The 25,019-nt window shown below is 45.6% G+C and overlaps 1 protein-coding gene across 8 annotated transcripts in view; it reads right to left on the reverse strand.

The window, feature by feature from the left end:
* Nucleotides 1–5,357: 5,357 nt before the first annotated feature.
* GOLGA2 (golgin A2) overlaps nt 5,358–25,019 on the reverse strand; it is a 47,356-nt gene continuing 27,694 nt past the window's right edge. For all 8 annotated transcript variants that reach the window (XM_083422953.1, XM_083422956.1, XM_083422955.1 and 5 more), the window contains 19 exons: nt 23,933–23,995; nt 23,663–23,756; nt 22,566–22,672; nt 21,305–21,363; nt 20,278–20,419; nt 18,800–18,889; nt 18,558–18,665; nt 18,330–18,420; nt 16,830–17,176; nt 15,468–15,581; nt 14,643–14,867; nt 14,074–14,173; nt 13,895–13,983; nt 12,533–12,686; nt 12,346–12,413; nt 11,589–11,691; nt 8,967–9,073; nt 7,578–7,749; nt 5,358–7,283 (listed from right to left, as the gene is read on the reverse strand). In XM_083422953.1, the coding sequence (XP_083279079.1) occupies nt 7,036–7,283; nt 7,578–7,749; nt 8,967–9,073; nt 11,589–11,691; nt 12,346–12,413; nt 12,533–12,686; nt 13,895–13,983; nt 14,074–14,173; nt 14,643–14,867; nt 15,468–15,581; nt 16,830–17,176; nt 18,330–18,420; nt 18,558–18,665; nt 18,800–18,889; nt 20,278–20,419; nt 21,305–21,363; nt 22,566–22,672; nt 23,663–23,756; nt 23,933–23,995 (2,481 nt within the window). In that variant the 3' untranslated portion in view covers nt 5,358–7,035. The remainder of the gene's footprint in view (nt 7,284–7,577; nt 7,750–8,966; nt 9,074–11,588; nt 11,692–12,345; nt 12,414–12,532; nt 12,687–13,894; nt 13,984–14,073; nt 14,174–14,642; nt 14,868–15,467; nt 15,582–16,829; nt 17,177–18,329; nt 18,421–18,557; nt 18,666–18,799; nt 18,890–20,277; nt 20,420–21,304; nt 21,364–22,565; nt 22,673–23,662; nt 23,757–23,932; nt 23,996–25,019) is intronic.

Here is a 25,019-nt window from a genome sequence, read left to right on the forward strand (position 1 = left end):
CTTCCAGGCTCTTCTACTTAATGCTGTCAAGTTATTTGTGGCAAGACAAATGGAGGGCTGCACACATGATGGCAGTGTCAGGAGCAATAGGTTGACATACTGGTTTTACAGTTAAACACACACACACACACACACACACACACACACATATTCTGTATGGGGTTTTTAAAAGGAAGCATCACCATCCACTGAAAGTGCATCATCTCACTGGGGTATTATTTACACATACCAAGAAAAGGTTCTATACAAAAACTCCAAACAACTTTAATCGGAGTACATTCCACGATTCTTAAAAAAGAAAAACTCAGCTGTTTTCCTTGACAGGTGATTTTGGCAGCCAACACATTATTTTATTATTATTATTATTATTATTAGTTGTAGTAGTAGTACCCTGCCCACTCTAGGTGGCTTCCAATAAATATAAAAGCATAATCAAACATTAAACACTTCCCTGTATAGGGCTGCCTTTAGATGTCTTCGAAAAGTTGTAGGGTTATTTATCTCCTTGACATCTGAAGGGAGGGCTTTCCACAGGGTGGGTGCCACTACCAGGAAGGCCCTCTGCCTAGTTCCCTGTAACTGTACTTCTTGCAATGAGGGAACCGCCAGAAGGCCCTCGGTGCTGGATCTCAGTGTCCGGGCAGAACGATGGGGGTGGAGACGCTCCTTCAGGTATACTGGTCCGAGGCCGTTTAGGTTTTAAAGGTCAGCACCAACACTTTGAATTGTGCTCAGAAAAGTACTGGGAGCCAATGTAGGTATTTCAGGACCGGTGTTATATGGTCTCGGCGGCCGCCTCCAATCACCAATCTGGCTGTCGCATTCTGGATTAGTGGTAGTTTCTGGGTCACCTTCAAATGTAGCCCCACATAGAGCACATTGCTCTACAGGAGATAATCAGCAGGAGACAGTGCATGGGCAGATAGGGGATCAGACTGCATACCAGATGAAGCTGGTAGACAGCCGCCCTGGCCACAGAATTGACCTGCGCCTCCATGGACAGCTGTGAGTCCAGAATGACCCCCATGCTCCGTACCTGGTCCTTCAGGGGCAGAGTTACCCCATTCATGGAGTCCCCCCCCCCCCCGCCTGCCTCCTGCCCACCAGAAACAACACTTTATTGTCTGGATTCAACTTCAGTCCATTATTTGCCATCCATCCTCCAGCCACACAGGACCTTCACCACCATCACTGGTTCCAATTTAAGAGAGGTAGAGCTGGGTATCATCTGCATACTGATGAACACCCAGCCCAAACCCCCAATGATCTCTCTCAGCTGCTTCATATAGATGTTAAAAAGCATGGGGGAGAGGATGGAGCCCTGAGGCACCCCAAAAGTGAGAGGCCAGGGGGCCAAACAGTCATTCTTCATCACCACTTTCTGGACATGGCCCAGGAGGGAGGGAAGGAAACAGCTTTCACCTCTGTCCCTAGCTGGAAATCACTGACCAGCATGACCATGGTCCTCCAGATGTGCCACAGGCTCACTCACTTTGCCCAGGAATGGAAAGTTTGAGACTGGTCATAGTGGCTGAGTCCAAAGGTTTTTTGTTGTTTTTTTTTAAATAAAGTGGTTTGATAACTGCCTCCTTCAGGGAATTCTCTCTCACAGGTGGAAGCATTCAACACACTACAGAGCCCATTGTCCAGCCCTGCCTGGCCCACAATGAGATCAACACAGAACCCAAACTTGTGCATTATGCTTAAGTTGCAATGTCTTCCTATATAGCAGGGTGGATCACATTGAAAATCTACTCAGATCATAAAATCATATGTCAATATTAAGGTTCCATGGAAGTCCAGTCAAAGGTGACTAGGGTGTGGCGTTCATCTTGCTTTTCAGGCCAAGGGAGCTGGCGTTTATACACAGCTTTCCAGGTCATGTGGCCAGCATGACTAAACCGCTTCTGGCACAACAAAGGACTATGACAAGTGCCAGAGCACACAAAAACACAGTTTACCTTCCGGCTTGCAGCAGTACCTATTTATCTACTTGTCCTGGTATGCTTTCGAACTGCTAGATTGGCAGGAGCTGGGACAAAGCACCCTGTTGTGCGGATTCAAACTGTGCCACCAATATCCCATAATCATAGAACTGTAGAGTTGGAAGTGACTGCAAGGATCATCTGGCCCCTGCAATGCATGAATTTTTTGCACAATGTGGAGCTTAAACCCCAAACCCTGAGATTTAGTCTCAGGCTCTACTGCAGAGCTTTCCAAACTGAATGTGTAAGATCACAGTTTTGTGTGGGCAGGGCAGTGGGAAGTAAATAAATGGAGAGTGAAGAAAACCCACACGTCCTTTATTAATTCACACACACATACCCCTACCTGTGCAAAGCTGCAATCTATAAAGTTTACCCAGCTTTGGGAAGGCAGTGCCAGAGCTCCAGAGCACTTGTGCTGCTGTCCCAAAGATGGATAAAATTACTTTAGTAATCTTTTGAGGTCAATATTTGGGACTCCCAAATGGATCTTCTCAATAACGCTGCATCTCAGCTGGTGCCCTGTGCAAGAAAACTGCCCGATCCCAGATCCTGCACTGCAGCTGAGCAAGGTGCCTGGCTCTGCGAAGGAGGCTCCAGGGCTCTGGCAGGGTCCAATAGCCCTTCTCTTCGTACCAGACCAGGGCAAGTACTTCCTAGGCTTCCGGTTTGGGAAGGCGAGCGCTCCCAAAGTCAGACAAAACGGATGGGACTTTGTAATATTTGAAGTCCCCAAGTAGATCTTCTTAATTTTGCACCATCTCAGATCAAAGCTGTGTGCAGGAATACTGCCAGCACCACGCTTAATCAACTAAGCAAAGCTCTGGGAAGGCAGGGCAGACTTTTGGAAGGCAGTGCCAGGGTTCTGGGAGCATCCTAGTCCCCTTGTGCAGACCTGCCAAAGCCAGACAAAATAGATTTTTCATATTGCGCCATCTCGGCTAAGCACTGCAGGAAACTGCTGGTCCCACATGCGGGTAAGCAAGGCACCTGACTTGGGAAGGGGGCTCCAGGACTCCAGCAGGGTCCTAGAGTCCTTCCCTCTGTCCAGCCACACTCCCCAAGCCGACAAAACGGACTTTGTAAAGTTCCATAAAATAGCGACCTGCAGCACCTGAGCACTACTTCTCACCTTGGGAAGGCAGTGTCAGGGCTCAAAGCCAGACAAAACGGATCTTCTCAATTTTACACCACCTCAGATCAGAGCCCTGTGGAAAACTGCTGCCGCCACTCTTAATCAGCTGAGCAAGGTGCCTGGCTCTGGAAAGAAGGCTCTGGCAGGGTCCTAGAGCCCTTCCCTCTGTCACGCCTTCTTCCCAAGGCCAAACAAAATGGAAGGGCCTTTGGAATCTTCATAAAATGGCGCCTGTGGAGGCCAATATTTGGCGCCCCCAACTGGAGCGTCTCAACTTCACACCACCTTACGTCAGCACCTTGTGCAGAGAAATATCCAGTACTCCAAATCCCGCACTGCGGCTAAGCAAGGCGCCTGGCTTTGGGAAGGAAGCTGCAGGGTCCCAGAGCCCTCCGTCCATCCTTAGGAGACGCAATACACTTGCAGCAAAATAGCAGAGTGAAATGCATGCAGACACCCTCCCCTCTCGCTGCTTCTGTCCAGGGAGTAAGGATTGTTCCGTCTTCACAAACCCCTTCCACATGAGAGACATGTGTCAGTTAAAGTGAGATAAGGGATGGCTCTCCTGAGGTAACAAAACAGAAGCCCCTAAAAGCCCACAGCTGAAGGACACCTTCGCTTCTCAGAAACCATCTTTAGAAGAACCACAATAAAGCGCAGTAGTTCCATTGTACCTTTTTGTACAATTCTGGGGCTCCACCACTAGAGGTGCAGTTAGGATTTTTGGGCGGATGAAACAGCATAGCGCTATGTAAAAATGAGAACAGAATGGTGGACTGGAAAAAGCATTAAGTACCTGGACAGGAAAAGCAGGGCTTGTATGCACTCTCCTAGATAACAAGAGAAGGTTCTGCTACTTGAAATGGTGTGGAGAGCGACAGACTGAAATGAGCATCTGACATACACAGAGGCCAGAAATGAAAAGGGCTGCATGAGGGCTGGGCGATGTCTGGTTTCAGGATCGTGATATATCAACAGCTAAACATTGCGATATACCGATACAGAACGATGTCTGAAATAAGGATGGAACTCTGTAGAGGCAAACTGGGTAATTCCCTGGCAACTGCTACTACTTAGGGGTCTAAAACTTACAAAATTTAACTTCCCTTTAACACATTGCTACGACTGTTATTTTATTGTACAGGTAATTTGTAAATTAGCACATTTTCAAAAAAATTAAAGCTGTAGGAGTAATTCGTAGCATAGATATCAAAGGTAAGGTGAGAAAATGTTCCCTAATAGACACGAGGGAGACACAAACACAGAAGGGGAGAAGGGATGAAGGATACTTAAACAAGAGGGCAAGGTTTATTTTTATTTTCTTTAACTCAGAAGTAAATAACCCAGTTTATTTTTCCACGGGACTAGCAGTAGGGTTGGGCAACAACTTGGGGGGGGGGGTCTGGGGAGGCGAGGCCGAAAGGGCTTCCTGCTCTTGTGAGGACCCCAGTATGGCTTGGGTGTCAAGGTCTTGTGGGCAAGCAGAGATAGCCCAAAGAAAGAGGAAGGAAGGGAAAAGGGACTCCCAGCAAGAAGCTTGGAGCTGCATCTCCCTCAACCGCCTACCAGCCTGGCACCTGCGCTTAAAACAAGAAGCTCATGAGGAAAGTTCCCAGGTAGGCTGCTTTCTTCAGCTCCTGCTCTTGGGATTCGCTGCAAGAGGCAGAGGAGAGTTGAGGGGCAGCAGGAATGAGGAGAGGAGTAATGACCAAACCCACGGTTTTCCCCACATTGTGATTTTTGCAGCACATGCATGCATTGTGATTCACGATATATCACCCCATCAAATACTATGAAACCATTACCAGGAGGTGGACTTCAGACTGGTTCTGGGCAATATTGATACAGTGGTACCTTGGGTTAAGAACTTAATTTGTTCTGGAGATCCATTCTTAACCTGAAACTGTTCTTACCCTGAGGTACCACTTTAGCTAATGGGGCCTCCTGCTGCCACTTCATCCTGAAGCAAAGTTCTTAACCCAAGGTACTATTTCTGGGTTAGCGGAGCCTGTAACCTGAAGCATCTGTAACCCGAGGTACCACTGTACATTGCCCAGCCCTAGCAGCAACTAGATTTTTTCTCTTCCCATTCCTGGGAGAAAAGCATAGTTTAATGGTGAAGGCTGTCCATTTCAGCAAGGACAAACAGAATGCAACATGCATACAACTCAATCATGTCTGCACAATAAGGGAAACTGTTCATCTTTTGTAGAACTTAAGAACCACACACAGTGTGCTATAGGTGGAACAGGTTTATTCAGAAAGAACAAATTTGTAACAGGATTAAATTATCTTTGCAATAGAATGCAAGTTCTCTCTAATAAAGGTTTTCCTTTCACATTCCCAGAAACCAGACACCCAATAAATATTTCACAATGTTCCATATTAAATCACATTCCTGGCTCCCGCCACTGAATTTCTTTTTTATTTTAAATACAAGATTACAAGATGACTTCTGGCAGCCCGAAATTCTGCCCAAAGACTTTTCTCCTCTTTATTCAAGGTATATACAAAATGTTACACAGATACACTATGTACATTCGTGCAAACAGGAGCTCGCAAGCCCACTTTGTAGTGCCAACACAATGCACTGAGGGAGTAACACTGACATCACAGCTGTGCCAATCTCCTGGAAGAGTGCAGTGATTTAAGTCTACAATCGTGCTCTCCTGAAAAACTAGCGAAGGATGAAGCTTACATTTTAAGAAGCTTCCCTGTGTGCTTTTCCTTTGGATGGACTTTTTCTAGCAGGTTCTACTGGAAAGAAAGGCTCTGATGAAGATACAACGATCTATTATGTAAGCGACTGGCAAAATGACTTACAAGGAGGTGCAATGCAGCAGCAATACCCATCCACCTTGTTAGCACTTTTCACCTCCAGGAAGGACCCTGGTCACAAACAAGCAGCTATGTCACCAGCCAGCTACTTCTGCTGCCTGTATGCAAATGTACACAGTTATCTCGCATAGATGGCCTCCTAGGTAGGATTCAAGCTAGACATGGGGCAAATCTTTGTCCCTCCCTTATGCACCTGCTCTGAATGCCTTTTTCACTCAACATATGATACACACCCTCCTGCATAGAAATCTCTGGCCTGGTTCTGTATTAGAACCACAGGAGATAAAAAAAATATTTCAAACAACCCTGCTCACTGTTAAAATAATCCACTGCCCAACCAGGAAGAAAGGAGATTCAATTAAAGGTAGTTGAAATTCCAGAGATCAATATAAAAGTATGCTTTTTCAGTGATTTCCTTTAAAAAAGAAGAGGGGAGAAAGGTTTCCCCATCTTAAAAAAAATTAAAACCATCCAACAGAGACAGCAAACTATGTCACCTTCAAAAGCGCAGCCACATTTCCATCCCATCCTCAGATCATCTGCACCAAAAAGCCAGAAGCCAACGCCAATATGGTAACAGGAGACAGATTCTCCCCCTGAGCTGCCTGTCCCAAGTCATTAGACAAAAAGGAAAATGTTTTGCAGAGCTCTCCGTTTTAAGGAGGGCTAGAGATTAAGATGGCTGTTAAATTTGGGCAGGAGGCCAACTGTGCAATAAAGCAAAAAGACAGAGATCTATGGTAAGGGACAAAGAGGATCCAAACCATCTAAACCTGGAATAAATTAACAGAAAGGTGCTGAGCTGATGGCTACAATGACAAATGGAACAAAAGTCACTGACTGAGGAAGCTGACTGGCTGCCTGAAGCAGAAGCCAGGAGAACCAAAGTCTTCTCCTGAACTTCCCATGACAACCCTACATTATCTGCTCGGGAAGAGCAAAAGGGGAAGACTAGCTCAGGATGCCTGGCACTCAAATTCCACTGAGCTCAACCACCATGTGTGACACTTGCTGCAACCGAAGATTACAGGACAGAAAACACGGGGCACTTTACGTCCTTGCAGATTCCATGCCAAGTTACACCACCATGATCTTGACTTCGTCATTCTCATCAGCTCGATAGAAGAAGGGAATGCAGGGGTTCTGCAAGAGGGAGCCCAGCCTGTCCCGGGGGTTTTGAATTTCACGTAGAAGATGCATGATCTGCTTGGCGGTGGGATCTTGTGAAGCAGGCTGGGGAGCTTTGTTGTCAGTGTGTGATGGGTGGGATTGTGAAGCTGTGGATTCCAGTTCTGGCTCATCTGCCAAACTCACTTCTCGCAACCCTGGGAGGCAAGATAGCAGACACTGTTTAACTTCTAGAGAGAAATGTTTGGTCTCAGGTTTTCCTGGAAGTCTCACACACAAAACCTATAAAACTCTCTCCTCAACCCTAGTGTGTGGTAAATGGTTTCTGTTGCTTGTGGAGAGCAGAAAGTAGTTCTGCCCAAGTTCAAAGACAGAGACCTTTACTGATACTTCTCAAATTCTGGGGCTAAACCAAGACACTGAAATTAAGCTTAGAACTCCCCATGAAGATACAGCAGCTATTTCCCCCACTGGTTGTCACCATTGCTCACCTTCACCATCGGTAGCATTCAGCTCAACGTGCCTCACTGCTGTAAGAGCAGCTTCACTCTTGGGGTCAGACTGGTGATCCACATTTTGAGCCATCTCCATGTATTTTATATACCATTCGTTCTTCTCCCCAACCAAGCGCATCACCAACTCCTGGAGCTCCAGTAACTTCATCTGCAATGGAGCAGTATAAAGAGGGAAACGGAATCAGTAAGAGCCACCTGTGTGTCCCACATGCACCATACCACCTCGCATTACAATGAATAGGTTTTCTTCTTCCAATGTCCCTGGAATTGGTTCCTGACAGCTTTTAAAGCATTCAAGCTTCTAGTTCTCAAGGCCCTTAATTTTTCTGCTCATCTATATCGCCTCTGCTTTGCACATGCTCACTGTCACTGTTCTCCTTTGTTTTCTTCCAACATCACCCTCACCTGTGTTGGCATAATGGACCCAAGTGGGTTAGCACCACCAGGAGCACAGAGGCATGAACATTGATTTGCAAAGACTTTTAACCTTGGTGCTCCCAGAAGCAAGTTTCCACATACATTACTTTCTTTAGAGCTAAAGCAGAAACATTGGAGGTGTGTTCTTCCCCTTTGATCCAGGCTTGTACCATCACTACTTCTTCGTTCTACCTTAATTTACTGTGCAACTGACCAAGCAAAGTCAACTATGTTTTATTTTCATCTGAGGTGCACGATTCTGAATCACCCTTCTTATCAAGCCCAAACCTCTCCTTCCCCTTTGTCTCCTGTTATCTATGTACAGGACACATATAAAAACATAATAAGGGACTGCTGGATGGGTCCTGTTCTCACAGTGGCCAGCCAGATGCCCATGGGAAGGACCAAAGTAGGACCTGAGTGGAACAGTTTCCTCCCCACTTGCAATTCCCAACAACTGTCACTTAGGAGCATACCACCTCCAACTGTGGAGGCAACTGATAGTCTTGTCCTCCATGAATTTGTCTACTCCTCTTTTAAAGCTCTCCAAGTAATTTAAGAAACCTTTTTGTAAGCAGTGGAAGTGGCTTTGTGCATGCAGGAGGACAGAGGTGTTCAGGAAGGTCACAGATTACAACAACAAACAACAACAACAACAGGTGCCCAGAGCTCAACAAGAGACCAGTTTACTCCTTTAAATGGGGTGAGCCAGACTCTGCCTGAGGGTCTTCTTCCAGTGTGCCAGGGACTGTCAATAAAGACAGTGGCCTGTCCTTCAATCAGAGATCTGCCTCAGTAAGCACTGCAGTCCAGGTGCAGGAGCCAAGGGTGGCTGGTGCCCTCATTAACAGTGTGAAACTCACAATACCCCAACCAACCCGATTCACTCCCTTCCTGAACTGTGTCAGAAAGAGCCCTTGGTGGGAAGGGAGGAGATCCCTTGCTCACCTTCATTTCCTCCTTGTCCTGGGCCAGTCGGCTGATGTACTCCTCTTTCTCCCGGTGGCGCTGCTTTAGGATAGCCCTCTGACTCTGGTACAAGGCAATGTACTCACCTGAAACACAGGAGACACAAGTGAGTCTTAGCAGGTCTGTTCAAAGGGTGGTGCTGAAAGCTCCACTTTCACCCTTACATGTACAGTGGTACCTCGGGTTAAGTACTTAATTCGTTCCGGAGGTCCATTCTTAACCTGAAACTGTTCTTAACCTGAAACACCACTTTAGCTAATAGGGCCTCCCGCTGCTGCCGCGCCGTCGGAGCATGATTTCTGTTCTCATCCTGAAGCAAAGTTCTTAACCTGAAGCACTATTTCTGGGTTAGCAGAGTCTGTGACCTGAAGTGTATGTAACCTGAAGCTTATGTAACCCGAGGTACCTCTGTACATGCTTACTATACCAGCAACCATGAAATGGGGTTGCCCCCACCTCCTCTTCTCCTTGAAAAAGAAAACAAGGTAGGCAAAGCTTCTGGTACGTTCTGAAATCTAGCAGAATCCACATGTTGCAATAGGACTTTTGGAAGAAGGGAACAGTTACCAGCAACTTACTGAAGTTTTATAAACATTGAACAAAGATGGAAAAACCATAATGCAGCTAAATGTATGTATTCTGCCTTTTACTTTCAGCTAGAAAATGCCATATGAAACAAATCAGCTCAAGAATTCTGAAGTTTAAAGATTTTCCACTATTTCCTTATTTACATGTTTTATTTTGGTAGAAACTAAAAGGAAGAGGAGGAGGGATGCACATAAATAACTCTGCCTGCCTGCTACTACACGATGCAATGCAAGCTGCAAAATAAGCCTTTTTTGCAGCCTGCACTGCCACTTAGTGAGCATAATTATGTGCTCCAAGCAGTGTTTGGTTGGCTTCGGAGTGGGATTGTACCACTTGCATGCCAGTCTTTGTCTGGCTTGATTCATAGCCTGGAGCTCCTCAGAAGACCAAGAGACCTCACAAGCTCAATAATGCCAGAAAGGACATGCAGAAGCAATCATGTCAGCTATCTGTTTCATAGCAGGACCTGGGCTTTCTCCACTGGAAGATCCCCCAGAGCTTTCAGGAACACATCAGTTTCCATCCAAGTGGGCTCATTAGTCTTAAGCGAGGGGTGGCCAATGTCAGTCCAAACATAATGGGATAAAGATCTCACCATGACAAGGAAGTAGACTGCACTCCCCCTTATTCTCCGTCTCTCGTATCACTTGGGGCAAAGACTGTATCATGAGTATGCTCTGCATGGTGTGTCAGACCAAAGACTACTGGAGATAGATCCATAGCTGGCCCAATGGTAGCTACACATGGTTACTGGAGACACCCAGGACAACCGCCTTAATGTTCTCCATCACCCCAGAGATCACCTTGGCCAGCCCGATCAGGGATGCTACTGGGCAACTGGGTGGCCAGCAGACCAGCAGTAAGTTGAATCTAAACAACACCAGGGACAGACCATCTAAGCCTGTTCCAACATCAAGAGGTTTTCTGGTCAATGAGATAATGTTTTTATGGACAATATCAACACCTCCCCCTCAACCTCCTGGTAGTATAGCCTAGTGTTGTATCATGTACCCAGGTGGGCATAGCTGGGTAAGGTCAGGTCCACCCAGTTCACTCACCCAAGTCTCAGTAATGCAGGTCAGATCAGCTTGTTCATCTATGATGGATGAACATAGTCTTATTACAGAGCAATCTGGCATTCAGTAACAGCATCACAAAACCAGAGGGCTCAGTGGATACGCTACTAGTACTTTCCAAAGGAGAGGACTCGAATGAGGAACACAGATTAAACATCTAGGCCTTGGTACTTGAATGGCATCTTCCTTTGCCCATGACCACTGAGACTGGACAGCATTTTAACAACTCCTGGCTACCTGCACATCCAGACACCCATCATCTATCACAACTGAGAGATTCAGGCCAAAGATAGTAAACTTAAGGCCCATGCCGTGTCCCACAGTCTTTGCCCTACATATCCTGACTGACCCTGGTGAGCTCCTCTTCCCCTGTGGCTCCCCAAAGCGGCAATACCCTTAGGTGTTGTCCCCTTTGGGGATAACCCCACCTGCCTGTGACAGGGCCTGCTGTTATAATAAGGCAGGCTCTGGACCACATCCACAGTCCAGGTGTTTTCACTCAGCCAACCCTACACTGTAATCAGCACACTTTCTGACATGCAGGCAGGTATCTTACAGGATAAGCAAACTGACACAGGCAAACAGCACCCACTTTTGCTGGCTGAGAGAGCAGACCAGACAGGGACTAGGATGGTGCATACCAGCTGCTTCCTACATACTCTGTAGGTCTGCTCCCAAGACCTTTATTTGGTTGTTTCTGCGTGGGGACACACAGAAGGTAAAATGGTTTAGAAAGGTGGGTGATGAGTAGTAATTCCTAACCACTGGAGGCTGCCTGCATTTTCCTTTGTCTTCATGAGAACTGAGATTTTAAAATGTAAACAAAAGGTCTTCGGGATCCTATGGGAGAATTGCCACATAATCTATTTCAAAGTGTTAGTCACACTTCCCCAGACATCTCAGTGAAACGTGGAGAGGGGCACTGAATTCATCTCACCTATAGTGTCCGTTTCTCCAGACAACTGTATACAACGATGTTCCAGTTCTTCCACCCGGTCCTTCAGCTCTGCCCTCTCATGCATCAGGTCTGTGAATCGAGACTAGAAAGCACAACAGCCAGGCATCATTGAAGATGTTGGGGAGACCATGTGGAAGAAGAAACCCAAACCCTCCTGGCGCAGCAGCCAGCACTACCACAGCAATAATCAGCACAAGGGCAGCTTCTCACAGATAGGCAGCAGATAGGCACCATCCCTTGGAAGGTAAAATGATCTTATTTCTAGAAAAGAAAGCAGCAGAAGCCTTCTGCCCAAGCAGGTCTGACTGCTTAGGAGGGAAAGCCTGCGGCTGCTTTCCAAGTGAAAAAGTCACTAGAACACTAAAGATTTTTCAGATCAGATCCCTTAAGAACATATATACTCAAAATGTAGTGAGGTGTACCAACAATAAACAAAGAAGAGAGAGAAGAGAACCTACATGGTGAAAATCTGATTAAGTGCTAATTATTATAGTGATCTTGGGGAATGGAGGAACTACTATAGCTGTTTGGAAGTCTTACAGTACAAAGACAGCTAAGCCAGTAACAGTCCATCCAACATCACACAGCTCAATAGGCAAAGGCAGGATTGCAAAGGCTCTTCATCAGTGATGGGACCTTCACATGAACATGCTCATAAAGTGCTGAAAGATGTATTGCATTAACTAGCACATGTGCTATTTGTCTGGGTTTGTAGCCAAAAGCATTAGACACGTACCTGCAGCTTCTCCATGGCACTTTTTAAGGCTTCGTGAACCTCACCTGGAACGGAATCTGCGGCAGAATCTGAAAAGGGTCAAGTAATTTGATTAAGCGACTGCAGAAGGAATGGCCTTGTGGTCCAACCTGGCTGGAACCCAAATAGACACCTGGATATGCACATCCACACACAGGAGCATGCTTACCTCCCCCAGATGCAACATGCAGCTGCTGCTCCTTCCTCAGTATGGCAATCTGCTTCAGGAGGCCTCTGCATTGCCTCCTCTCCTCAGACAGCTGCTGCCTCATCTCCTCTCGCTCAGTTTCCGCTTGGGACATAACAGATGTCAAGAAAGCCACCTAAGATGCAATTCCATATGCTGAAGTTTAGCATAAGGGTGTTGTTAAATGTAAAAAATAAAAATATATCCTGGGGACCATTTGAAGAATTATAGCTGTTTTAAATAAGAGAAATAAGTGTACAATCAAACCAATGATAGCATGTTGCAAGGGGGTTAGAAAGAATTTAAGAAGGTTCATTTTTATCTGTAGCTCATTTCATCAGAGTCATTCTCGTATTTCCACAGCTCTGTAGGCACATTTATGCTTCATTATACCTATGCTCTAAAACTTTGGCTTAGTGTTGGAAAAAATATGCTCCAGGCCTTTTCTTGAGGTGGAGAGGGTCTTTTGAAAGCACAAAAATCACTATACTAAGATACATTACATATACTAAGAAACTGTTCGCTTCATAATGCTACCCAATTCTGAAACTCCAGGGCTACTCTTTCCAAGAATTCAGCACATTCTTAGGTTGGCTCTGTAATGCAGAGTGTACTGGCTGTATGTTGGGGAAAGAGGCAGGGACATATTCAATAAGATACTGTGAGAAGCTGGCTGCAGAGACTGGAACGTCTGCACTGGTCTTTGTCATCCAGGTGGGCCAGCAAAAATGGAAGTGCCTGGGTTGTAAGGATTGGTAATGCTGAGGCATTGTCCTAAGCCCCAAAACTAGAGCCCCCTGGATGTGCCTGTCTGCATTTGCATTCAGAACGATTTCAGTAAATTCAGCATCTCTTGCTTTAGGGACTTTGCCAAGTTGACAGTCAAAAAACACACCCAATTGATCAACCGTTCTGCAAGCCTGCTGAGACATATTACATGTGAAAATAGTCTACAGAGGCCCTTCTTGTCTCTGAAGCTAACCTGTCTGGAACCATCCAGTACTGAAGTGGGAAACTAGTTGGGAATCCAATGTTTACTTGCTCTGGCTTGCTTGGAGGCATACAAGGGGGTGGGGAGAACAGAGAGGGAGACACAAGCATAGGCTGAAAAATAATCCAATTTAAAAGCATGGGGAAGTTAATCTACGTTTAATATCAAGTGAAGATAAATCCAGAAATGCAACACATTTCTAGGAAGCTAGAAGTATTCAGCTGAAAGTCTTTGAACAGAACTTCAGGGCTGCTGCATCTCTGAGCTTCCAAGTTATTCCCTGCCCACCCTTTCTATTCCCCTCACCTCCTGAAGCACTCATGTAAAACCACAAAGACTTGCCAGGCACTCACCATTTCCTCTCTACTTTCAAAATTATCTGGGATGGTAAGGGCAGGAGTCTTCAGCTCTTCGACAGTCTCTTCGGTTTCCACTCCATCCCCTGTGAGCAAAGGAAGACAGCAGAGAGGAGTTAGAACATCCTGCTAGGATCAGCCCCCCTGTGTTCCTGCTAATGGAAAAGACAACTCACCTTGTGCCCTGGGAAGCATCCTTGCATCTAGTTCTGCCATGAGCTGGCTGACCTGAGCCTGCAGCTCCTTGTTTTCTTTGGAAATCATCTCCAGGCTTTCCTTCAAGAAAGAGGCAACAGATGTTTTGGCTGCTTCTTCCACAAAAGTACACTGACCCAACACAACACAACACAAAGGCTTCATGTGATTCCTTTCTACAACTACTGACCCAGAACCGGAAAAAGAAACATTTGGAAAGCCCTTCTCATTCCAACATCCAACCACCAGAGTTGGGATTTCCAGTATGTCAGCTCCTACCTCAGGCACTTGTCACCTTGCATCCCACACCCAAGCTCTCACTCAAAGCTGGCAAAGGCCCAATTGCACAATTAGAATTATGCAATACCACACAACTGTACATATGTCAGCATTAATTATTCCTAACATTGAATTGTTTTTCACTTGGTGCATAATTCAGATGACCTGGGCAGCTGCAGCCCAGGACCAAGCAGAACCGAATCCTCCTGGACCTACTTAGTTTTAACCTCCACAGCCCTGCTTACCAGTCCTCCCAAGCTCCAACTCTTACCTTGGCTTCCTGCAGCTCCTTGAAATGCATCTCCACAGTCACCTTGCCCTGGACCTCTTCATGCTGCAGCCGATCCATGAGCTGCATCTGAAGAAGGTATTGCTTGTGCAACTCCTCTTTCTCTGTGGCTAGCTGCTGGTATGCTGCAGTGTACTGCTGGAGGTGGGCATAATACTGATCCCGCTGCTCCTGAAGGGCCTGAGCCTCCTGTGTTTTCTGAGCCTCCTAGGATGGGGAGGGAAATAAGTTGGTTACCAAATCAGCAGTCCAGAGTTGGTGCACTCTTCTCTCTCCACACATATAACACACAATCCCCCTTCTCTCCCCCACCTCAGTAGTCTTGGCAATGTATCAATATTGTCCAAAACCAGTCCAAAGTCCACCTCGTGGTAATGGTTTCATAATATTTGATGTGGTGATATATCGTGAATCAAAATGCATGCATGTGCGATGCAAAAATCACGATGTGGGATTTTTTTTGGGGGGAATCCTTCAGACACCACAGACTGGATTTGAAAAACCAAAGTTACTTCAAGAGGAATGAACATCTCTCTTCCACTCAAGCCAGGCCGCTCTGAATTATGCTGGGTAGAGAAGCTCTTCCAACACTATTCTTCATTTCAGTCAGATGGCTAAACTATGTAGCCTAACTTCAGGAACTGCAAGAGTAATTTCCTAAGACAGTCTCAAGGAAAACAGCTCCTTGTATGCAAGGAGAAGACCTCACCACACTGCTTTGTGCCACCTATAGCCCACTGCCCCTGGCCCCACGTGCCCTATTGCTGGCTCCCTTCATTCACAGTGGTACCCCAGCCAGAGCATTACCGTTTCCTTGAGCTCTGCCAGCTTCTCTTGCAGCTCTCCAATCTTCTTGGCCAACTCCTTCTTCACATGCTGCTCTGACTGCAAGGCACTCGTCACCTCCATGTTCTCATTGGTCTGTGAAGACATAAGGCAGCCAAATGAGGCAGTGCCACAAATCTCCCTAGTAGTGGTGAAGTACGTATTGTTATGGAACCTATTGTTATGGAACCTTCTGCATCCCTGTCAGAAATCATAATAGCTTGGGAGCAACCTAAAATAGGGGGTAGGGGATGAAGGAGAAGGAAACCATGGGGGAAAGGCAAAGAGCCTTAAGAGCATTAGACTAAGGATAAAAGTATTTTAACAGGGGGTTTTTAGGCCAGGAAGTTGTGCACAAGTTTCACCCCTGGTTAACAGAAGTACCACCCATAACTCCTCTGCTTTCTGAGCCTTTAAATTTCTAATGTTCAAGCTCCTCCCTCTCTCTCTGAAACTTTAAGGTTCAGATACTTCGCCTGCAAACTTAATATTTCCTATATTAAAACTGCACTCATGTATGACTTATTATGAAACCCGTGTACAGCTAGCTAAAATGTTTTAGCATACTTGATTGGGCTTCAAAGTTAAAGCATACACATTTAGCAACATACATAGGAAAAATTTCAGAAGACTTGCAGGTTTAGGCGTGCCGTACTCAGAACAGGGGGCAACCACTGCTCTCCAAACAGAAGGCTACTTCACTTAATGCATAAATACACAGGTTTGCGAGCAAGTCGTTTCAAGTCTCCCTCTGTAGCCATTAGGGCAATAAGATTGGTTTTTAGATACAGCATAAAGTAAGATCACAGATTTCAGGCAGATGTAGGCAGTCAGCACTAGTTAGAAACAAAAGGAGACTGAAATTGTTGACCATTACGGGACCAAGGAAAAGACACTGGTTCCTCAAGACCAGGCATCAGCAACCTAAGGCCTGTGGGCCAGAAGTGGCCCGTGGAAGTCGTTTGACCAGCCCACGAGCTTCCCCTGAAATGAGCTGCCTGCTCTCGCGCTGCACTAAACCAGCAAGGTGCCGGAAATCGCATCTACGCAGATGCCGGCAATCACAGGTGTGAGCACTCACAATCCAGCCCACGGAGGGATCTCTGCGGGACTGATCTGGCCCAGGCAAGATAAACCTTGCCAACCCCTGCTCAAGACAAATAGGGAACAGAAACAACGAAGGGAGTAGTGAAACAGTGGAGGAAAGAGAACCTTTGCAGCAATCTACAAGGGTTCCCTGGGTGCTTGATGGCTTCCTTTTAGAGTTTAAACATCCCTAGCACTGGAAGTTTCTGGCTGGATGGCAAAGGGGTCTATTGCCTCTCACCACAAGGAGGAACATACCAGTTTGACAAAGCCATTCTGCAGCTCTGCCAGCTGCTCCTTGAGCTCCCGGTTCTGAGTCATGGCTCGGCTGATGGTTGCCTTGTCACTCTGCATGTTCTCCAGGATCTGCTGCCTGTCCACAGCCTCCTCACTGTAGCGCTGCACTGTCTTTTCCAACTCCTGCAGCTGCTCCTCCTGCTCCTGATTGAGGCGGCTCAGCTGCTCATTGTCCCGCATCTGGGCTTGGCACTGCCCACGAAGCTCCTCCTTCTCCTCCTGCAACCGAGTGAGCTCTTCTTGCAAGCGCAGCTCAGCTTCTGTGGGCCCCGAATGGGGGGCAGGATCACTTTCCAGGGGCTTCACTACTAGAAGGTCAAGTTAGAGAGGCAGACTGTTCATGGCCAACTTAAGGAACAAAAGCAGTGCCTAGGTGAGGAGTACAGAGCCCTCTTCCATGGCTTACTCCCCCCCCCCCAAGCACACACAACTCAGGCACTCCCCCCCCCCCCCTCAGCTCCCTTTGCCCCTTCAATTGGACCTCAGCTTTCTATGTGATTGTGACACATTCAAATTTAACACACACAAACTTGTCTGGCCATGTTGTTGTGCAAGAAAAACCATAAAAGGGTGGAGAATTAGCTTGACCAAAAGGTCCCTTTTGTTGCCTTAAACCAGTGATGGCCAAACTTGGCCCTCCAGCTGTTTTGGGACTACAGTTCCCATCATTCCTGCCCACTGGTCCTGTTAGCTAGGGATGATGGGAGCTGTAGTCCAAAAACAGCTGGAGGGCCAAGTTTGGCCATCACAGCCTTAAACAAAAGGCAAGCCCAAATCTGCCATGGAGTGTTCACTCCACAGGAAGCAGGGACAAATCAAGGTGCTCTAACACATGTGTGTCTACAGGATACATGCAGGTGTAAACACATCTGCTGCAGGAACACTTGACATCTGAAGGTGTACACTTAAGAATGGAATGTGGGGGAGAGAAATGTTGGTCAATCCTCTGCAAAAGGATTAAGAGGAGAGCCTCTATTGATAAGATGGGGAAAACTGAACCAGGCAACTAATGCAGTCTTTCCTACCACCTGCAACCAGATCCATATACAGTGGTACCTTGGTTTTCAAACTTCTCCATTGATAAACATTTTGGTTTTTGAACGTGCCTCAGAAGTCGAATGGCTTCCGCTGAGTGTATATGTTATTTTTCTTAATTTTCTCTATTAAATTTGCAGACCACCCTTTACACTTCGGTTTTGGAACGTTTTGGAACTCGAACGGTCTTCCAGAACGGATTATGTTCGAAAACCAAGGTACCACTGTACAAGTATGTTTAAAGGAGTACCCAGGAATTAATCGTTGGAACTTTTGCATATCACTGTGCTACAGCACAGAGTAAAAAGACAGGGGATTGAACAGGTGAGCTTGTGTGGAACAGAGTATGTTTAGGGGGCAAAGGTAATGACAAACTATGCAAGAAGGTCTTGCTTTAAGCTGCAGTTTCTGAACACTGAACCTTACCGGACTGACTGCTGATCAACTCTGACAGATTGGCTTCCAGCTCCTGAATTCGTGTTGTACTCAGGTCCTTTTCTTCTGTCAGAGCCTGGACCTACACCACAGGAATTGGAAAGGGAAGACTGGTGTTGCTAACCTTCCATGTCTTTCATGCAGAAAGTAAATGTCTCCGTTGTTATATTACCAGAGAGATATCTGCCTGCTATTTAGTGCAGGAGAACCTGTCCTTACCTGGTCAGAAAGCAGCTGTACTCGTTGCTGCCAGATTCCCCCTTCCTCTTTCAGCTTGTTCACATACTGATCCCGTTCAGTCTGCAGTTGCTGGATTGACTCAGACATCTGCTCAGCAAGCAAAGAGAAAAAAGAAAGCATAAGCCAAATATTGTAAATAAAGAAAACACGCTTCCTGGGAATGAAGCTAAGGCACTCTTCTATGAAGGCCACATCCCAAAACCCATGGCAGAGGGGCCTACCTGGGCAATTTGTGTTTCTAGGTTTGCTCTTTCTTCCAGTGCCATTTGCAGCTGTTGAGTGGCATCTGGGATTCCTGGCTGGTTTGCAAACTGGCAAGAGAATCAAACAAATGGTTATGGTAAACATTGAAATCCCTTGCCACTTTTCATTCATTCATTCATTCCTCCCCACCCCAGAAGTCCACAAGAGGATGCTTCTACAGTGCCTTTTAATCTAGCTCATGGATTATAGACAAAGGGTTAACATGTCTATTTTTTGGGGGGGAGGGGGAGAGAATAGCCAGAATTGCATTCCCCCCCCCTACTTAAGCACAAGGGAAAATCTTCATAAGGAAATTAGTTAAAATTAGCTTTCCTTTTTCAAGCTTCCAAGTTTCTAGCACTCATGGCTATAGAACAGATGCTGGGATTGAATGCCATGGATTGCAACTTCAAAGGTCATCATAGCTCTTTCATCCTTGGCTACTACCCTCTCCCTCAAATCTACATTTTAATCCACATGCCCTCCCTTCTCTCTGCAATCCAGTACCCACAAGTGCAAATGCTTTGAAAAAGTGGATAAATAGCAACAATGTGATACAAGCTCTGCCCAAAGCATGATGGAGAGCAGCAATGGCTGGGAAAAGATAGACATTATATTTTATAAGGACAGGAAGGAACACCACGGGCAGAATAATTGTCACGCACAGGAGGAATAAGGATATAGATTGAATGCTTTACCTATAGATTTATAGTCCTTTGAAGTGTCAATATGAATGGATGTTAATATTGCAGTTGTTGTATAAGGGATTGCTATTTTGACTGGAGTGTAAATGAGATGAATAAGATTTTGGAATGCAGAAATAAAGTAAATCGTCAAACCATCAATTCTAGCATGCAGGAGGCCACTTAAATTATACGATTTGGCATCTGAATGATTGGGATTAGTAATTGTATTATAATTTGGCATTGTTATAATGAGGCTATTATTAGATTATTGTAATTGAAAACTAATAAAAGTATTATTAAAAAAAGAGAAAGAGAAAAAGTGGATAAATATGCTGAGTAAAGCTCTCCATTTGGGGGTGCAGAGTAGAAAGAACTCCACTTAAGATGTACATCCATATCAGCTTGAAATAAGAATAATTTCTCACAAGAGCAGTCGCTTCCCTCAGAACCTTCAAGGAACACAACCTCTAGGCAAGGATAGGGAAACTGTGGCCCTCCAGATGTTGCTGGACTACAACACACATCATACCTATTGGTCATGTGAGCTGAGGCATTAATGGGTCAAGAAGCCCTAGTAGAATAAAAAGCTAGTCAAATGCCAGGCTTCCTTTCAATGCTCAGAAGTGCTTCTTAAAGACCATTCCTCAAATTTAAAAGAATACCATGCTAAGTGCTGGGAGTGAGGAGTAGCTTTATTCAGAACCCTTCCACAACTGTATGACATGCTGCGCTGCAAGAGACAGCAGTATTCCCAGCGACCTAACCATCACCTGCTGAATCATCAGTTCCGCCATCTCCAGTTTCTTGTGCAAATCCTCCACGTCCAGTTTCATCGCTGAGTTTTCAGAGATCAAGGTGCGCAGCTTCTCAGACAGTTCAGAGTTTTGCTGCTTGAATTCTTCACTGTTTTTACTACAGGAGGGGGGGAAAAAACAAGTAGTTATCCTTCAGGATGGACTACTAATACGTTTTATGTGGGGCTGCCCTTGCTAGTGATCCAAAAGTTGCAACAAGTGCAGAATGCAGTAGCAAGGGTTTCAGTGGGCCAATCCTATATAACTCCAATTCTGAAACAGCTGCACTGGTTGCCAGTTGCCTCCCACATTTTAATAGTCATTTAAAGTTGGTATGCATTCCCCAGGTGCAGCTTTTCGTGAAAGGCTGAAAAAGCCACAGCTACCGAAATATCTTCTACAACACAACTATTACAAATAAAAAAGCCCCACTTACTCATGGAAACTCCATCAGAGGCAGCAGAGGGAAAGTTGCCTTATCCCAGTGTAGACCATTGGGTCCAGCTAGCCCACTAGTATCTTCTCTGATAAGCAGCAGCTCTCCAGAGATTTAAGTAAAGGATCTTTCCTACCCCCCAACCCTTTTAACTAGGGGTCTTCTGCGAGGAAAGCATGTCGTGGGCATGGCTGTGTTCCAATCCTTACGTTTGGCCAGCATCATCACACTTGTGTCGAGGCTATGAGAGAGCAGCTTGCTGAGAAATCTGATGCAGCATAGGAACTAATGGGGTGTGCTAGGAGACCCTAGCTCAAATCTCACATTTGCCATATATTCATCTAAATCAGTCCTTAAACTATTTTACAGTATTTCTTCTGCCCTTACGCCAAGGCACTTAGGCTCATGGCTCCTTCATACCCATCCCCACATTCACTCTCACAACCACCCTGTGAAGTAGGTTAGGCTAGTGGGTTAATAGAAGAGAGGGAAGTGCTATGGAAGTCATCCACTTTCGGAAGTAGAAAAACTGGATAATAATGTTGCGGGGAAAATAACAAACCACACCTTTGCTTGTAGACTTCCAGTTTCAGGGCATCTCGTTCCTTTGCCAGCTCTTTATTATGCTGCCAACAACAACAAACACAGAAATCAATGAGGGAGCTTAGGGTTCTTGGATCTTGGAATTACGCAGTGCAGTTCAGAATCACTAGCTTTTTAGCAACCACTGTTTAGGGAGAACACCCCCCCCCCAGGAAGCCCATTGTTAAGGGCTCCCTCAAACCCGGAACAGTCCCTGAAGCCTTCAGTGGACTTACATAATTCAGCCAGATACTATTAATAGCTTATTAAGAGATACCACGAATAAATATTACACGTTAAAGGCAATTAAGTGAGAGCCAGTCTCTGAAAAAGACCTAAACCTATAGCCTTAGGAAATAGGGTGCAAATCCCACAATGGCATGAAGACTCATAATCTTTCTACTTTTTTATTTTGAACCCTTTAAGCATTTTGTCTGTTTGTTGGTGACTGCACTTTCAAACATACCTCTGCAACCATGAGGAATGAAGATTTGTTTGTTTCCAAAAACTAAGAATAAGTGAGCATGTCATACATCCATACAGTTGTCCTTCATAGACAAATGGTCCCCCAGTGCAACCCTCCCCACCTGCCAATATCTCCAAAAATACGTTAAGTTTGCAACCCACTCAAGTTGCGCCATTGCTCTAAAACAGACTTGTAGACTATATTGTTATTCTAGTCACATGTTCGGGTTATTTTTAGCAGAGATCTCTCCATCCACCAAACATAAACCACAGGAAGCTAAAAACAATAATTTGCAGGTTTGAGTTCTTTTGAAGCAAAATGCAGACTGCCAAGACCACCTCTCTGCAGCACTATCACCTGTATACCAAACGAAACCATAGGATATGTCTGCCTATGACCCAAAATAGCATCTGACACAAAGTTTTGGTTCTATCTGCACAGAGAGACTCTATACTTGACATCAGTAATTAGACTTGAGACTGAGATGGAGACAGTGGGATGGTTGACAATGCCAAAATGAACCACTGAATGAGAACAATGCCCCTGGGTCTCACTGACAGACAGGCCATTTGGCAAAGCTAACGAAGTGCCAAGCGTATTAATCCAAACAAAACCAACAGGCACTCTCATTTCATTCCACACCCATCCACCCACCCACCCACCTGAGGTGTCTACTGGAATTCTGTGAACACCTGGGGGCGGAATGTAGTCCAGCCTCCCAAAGGAGGAAGCACCAAATGTAAGAGATAATAGAAAGAATGACATATAGGGAATTTTTACTTTGTCAGTCTGCTTCTGCTGTGTAGAGAGGGAGGAAAGGGTGTGCTCCAGCTCAGATATCCTCTGACGAGAAGACTGAACCCGTGTAGCAAGGTCCTCTGCTTCTCCTGCCCAAGTAAAACAAGGTTATGATGCAATGGAACCCAACAAGCAAAGTGGCAGGAGTGGACCATCACTTTATGCTCCAACCCCCAATGCCAATCAGCCATCAACTGAATCTGCCCAAGATTTATCATGCTCCAGTATTTCTCAGGGTTACCCATCCCTGGCTATTGCTGGATTAGATGTTTTAGAAGCTGTCTGGAAAACAGCAAGTGGTGCAAAATGCAGCAGAATAGCTACATAAAATACTGAAATATAACTCTCCGTCCCTCCCCACAAACAAGAAAAATAAGTAAATGTACAATTACCCTCACCAGTTGCTCACTTTTATTTCGGTTAACATAAAAACTTTACTTAGCATAAAAACAGCAAATAAACATGAGAGCAACAGATTCTAAGGCAGTTAGTACAAACATAGTTTTCTGCTTATTTGGCTTGACTCATTTCAATGGGTCAGATTCCAAATATGTGATAACTTGCCCCCATTTTTCAAAACACAATCAGATTTGTATCTCCTTTATTATGTCAGAATTTGCTATGCTAATGTATCCATAATTAATACATACCCTTGTATAGGCTTTTTTACAGAAGCATTTTGGAATATAAGAGAATTGTGAAAGGGTCAGAACTTAACTCATTTTATAATTTTCATAATGCTAGGTCCAGTATACTAATATTTTTACTTTCTTGTCTTTGACCTATCTCCGTCTGTTTTATTATTTTATTGTTTCCAAAGGATTACTGAGGAAGGTTTCAGTCTATTTCCAGGAAGTCTACAGAAGCTTATATGCCCACTTCTCCCAATGCCTAGAGCACCTACCGCCACAGCCAAACCACAGGCCAAATGACGAAATCGTTTTGCTGTGTCACTGAATCAACGGCATAACTGCCTCCTGAGTCCAAAGCTTACCAAAAATGTTTTATTTAAGTCAACTGGTGCAATATTCAAGAATATCACCTAATTTGTTAGCCAGAAGGCTTAGGGTGTTGCCTACCTGATTTCTGACGAGCGGCCTGCTGCGTATGTGCAAGGGCTGTCTGCAGCTCAGATTTCTCAGAAACTAGGATTCCTATCGTCTGAATGTGGACCTTCAAAGCACAGAACAACTCGATTAAAGGAGAACTTCCTGCCTTGAATTCCTATGTCATAACAACCACTGAAAGGATAAGTAACTAGAAGCAGAAATAGACAAACTGCCACACATGAACTTCAGTGTGCAGCCAGAAAATGTTAATTGGGGGCTCATGTACAATATAGAGTTTACCTGTAACTGTTCTCGCAATGCTGCTTGTTCCTTTGAAAATTTCTGCTCAAACCCCTTCTTTTCCTGTGAAAACATGACATAGAAATAGCAACATCAAAACCATATTAGATTTACAATCTTCCTCTTATATGACCAATATTCATTCTAAACATTAAGGTCTCAGGCGTACTGTCTACCCACTGCAGCTGCACATAAGCCCTAGTGCAGGAGTATAGAACTAGATTCAGCCAGTGGGCCAGATTCTTCCCCCACCCCTGCAGCCCAAGACTGACAAGTGGATGGGATCACCCACCTGCCACCTGATATCAGGTGACTTGTTCCCCTGCATGTAGTGTGAGGTGCTTTGATGCCCTGACAGTCAGCTAAAGGTAAAGGTAAAGGGACCCGTGACCATTAGGTCCAGTCGTGGCCGACTCTGGGGTTGCGGCGCTCATCTTGCTTTATTGGCCGAGGGAGCCGGCGTACAGCTTCCGGGTCATGTGGCCAGCATGACTAAGCCGCTTCTGGCGAACCAGAGCAGCGCATGGAAATGCCGTTTACCTTCCTGCCGGAGCAGTACCTATTTATCTACTTGCACTTTGACGTGCTTTCAAACTGCTAGGTGGGCAGGAGCTGGGACCGAGCAATGGGAGCTCACCCCTTTGCGGGGATTCAAACCGCCGACCTTCTGATCGGCAAGTCCTAGGCTCTGTGGTTTAACCCACAGCGCCACTCGCATCCCTGACAGTCAGCTGGCCAGCAACAATTATCCAATGATTGTCCCAAGCTCTTTTTGTCTCAGCCAGATCTCTACCTACCCTACACTTGAAGTTGTATATAAAGTCAGGCATAGGGCACATGGGCGTGGCTTGGCCAAAATGGCCTGGCTGGATGTGATAAAAAGCTCAGGTTACCAGAGTCTGGTGGTGATGTGCCACAGAATTCCACAAGAGTGGTGTAGCTGGGCTGGATACTCACTCTGTTTGGCTGTGAGTACACCTAGCCAGAGGGGGGGGGGGTGTGGAAAAAGTACTTTGTGAGGTAAAAAGAAAAATCAGTTGAGAGTTGGGTTCCTGACATTCAGCTGGAAAGGGATAAAGCCTCTGAG

This window comes from Podarcis tiliguerta (genome assembly GCF_965153285.1).
Source record: "Podarcis tiliguerta genome assembly, chromosome: Z".
Classification (NCBI taxonomy): Eukaryota; Metazoa; Chordata; class Lepidosauria; order Squamata; family Lacertidae; genus Podarcis; species Podarcis tiliguerta.